Source organism: Gavialis gangeticus, unplaced genomic scaffold, assembly GCF_001723915.1.
Source record: "Gavialis gangeticus isolate Ggan-Ray unplaced genomic scaffold, GavGan_comp1, whole genome shotgun sequence".
Classification (NCBI taxonomy): Eukaryota; Metazoa; Chordata; order Crocodylia; family Gavialidae; genus Gavialis; species Gavialis gangeticus.
In genome coordinates this window covers 46875009-46876336 of record NW_017729024.1, presented here as the reverse complement: position 1 = coordinate 46876336, position 1328 = coordinate 46875009, and the positions used below count along the sequence as shown (strand labels likewise).

The 1328-nt window shown below is 39.8% G+C and overlaps 1 protein-coding gene across 1 annotated transcript in view; it reads right to left on the bottom strand.

Annotated features, from left to right (window-relative positions):
• Window positions 1–248: 248 nt before the first annotated feature.
• The window catches only part of HSDL2 (hydroxysteroid dehydrogenase like 2), a 50092-nt gene continuing 49012 nt past the window's right edge, over window positions 249–1328 (bottom strand). The window contains exon 11 of the mRNA XM_019517055.1: window positions 249–997. Within this exon, the coding sequence (XP_019372600.1) occupies window positions 885–997 (113 nt within the window). The 3' untranslated portion in view covers window positions 249–884. The remainder of the gene's footprint in view (window positions 998–1328) is intronic.

The following is a 1328-nucleotide window of genomic DNA, read 5'->3' as shown; positions in this document are numbered from 1 at the left end:
CCGCCACTGAAATCATGGGTACAGTGGGGACTTGTTTTGGCAGAGGTGTGAGGCACGTGATTGCAATGCTAACCCCTGTGCCTGCCTGAGCTAACACTGTGACTCAGGTAGCTATAGAGTTAAATGCCACTGCCACTTGTCCCATCCCTGGAGGTGGATCTGGATTTTGCCCATGAGGCCAAGTGGAAGAGCTTGACACTCCCAGCAACAACGGTTTATACTTTGGATTTTGCTTAGTACAATTTTACCAAGAGCTTCTATGTCAAATTTAAGAATTCATTAGTAGAAATCAAGTTTCACAGTTAAAGGCCTGGGACAGAATATTTCTTTAAAACATTAAAAACACCCAAATGACCAAGTCATCCATTCAGATCTTTATAGTGGGTGTACAGAAAAAAGGATAATTTAAAACTGCCAAGCTAATCATGTGGCCTTGTAAGCCTACAAAAGCAAACTCATTTCAATCCTTTGTCTCTCCAGCCCAAGGAAAACAGAGGGAGCAACTTATGGCCTTTCAGTGCGACTTCCATTCTTTATTGCTTGAATATGATCAACTGGCTTTTAAGAAAATCTCTAAGGCCCCTTCGTTAGAAGTCTACCGATCAAGGATGGAAGAGAAGCTTAAGTCTAAGAGAGAGAAGAGAGAGGAACTGCAACCTCCAGACTGGCTGCAGCACTGCATTGACTAGGGGAATTTTGAAAACACATGATAGATCTGTTGCCCTAATGAGATCATCAAGTTATCCTCCCTCAAATAATTCCATGTTTCATAAGGCCAAATCCACATTTTTCATATTATAGCACAAAAAAGCAAAAATTACATATTTAAAACAGTTACCATTTTTATTTAAAAGGCCAATGTTCTATACAGTAAGGCTTTCCCCTCACAGTTTGGAGCCAAGCTGGGACACCAATTTTTCCAATCTTAGTGCTAATGACATGTTTCCTTTAATCTTCAGTTTTCCTGACATAAAAGCCATGGTTGGCTTTAACTTGCCTACAAAGAAGGGAATAAAAATATCAGCATGAAAAACACATGCAAATCCCTCTCCACAAAAATACCCCCCCTTCTCCCTACACATACTCTATATATACACTGTGAACAATAACAACCTTCACAAAAACTGAAGTTTACCAAAGCTGTTGAGAGCCCCCTTTAATATATCTAGGTGATTTTTAGTCACGGTAAGAAGGTCAAATTATGCTGCTCTTTGATTAAATGTTTTCCACTCTCTGGGGCCAATTTAGCAACAGATTCAGTATGTGTGTGAAATTAATAAAACCTGATTCTGCAAAGCACTTAAACAATATTTGTTTGGGGGGGGGGG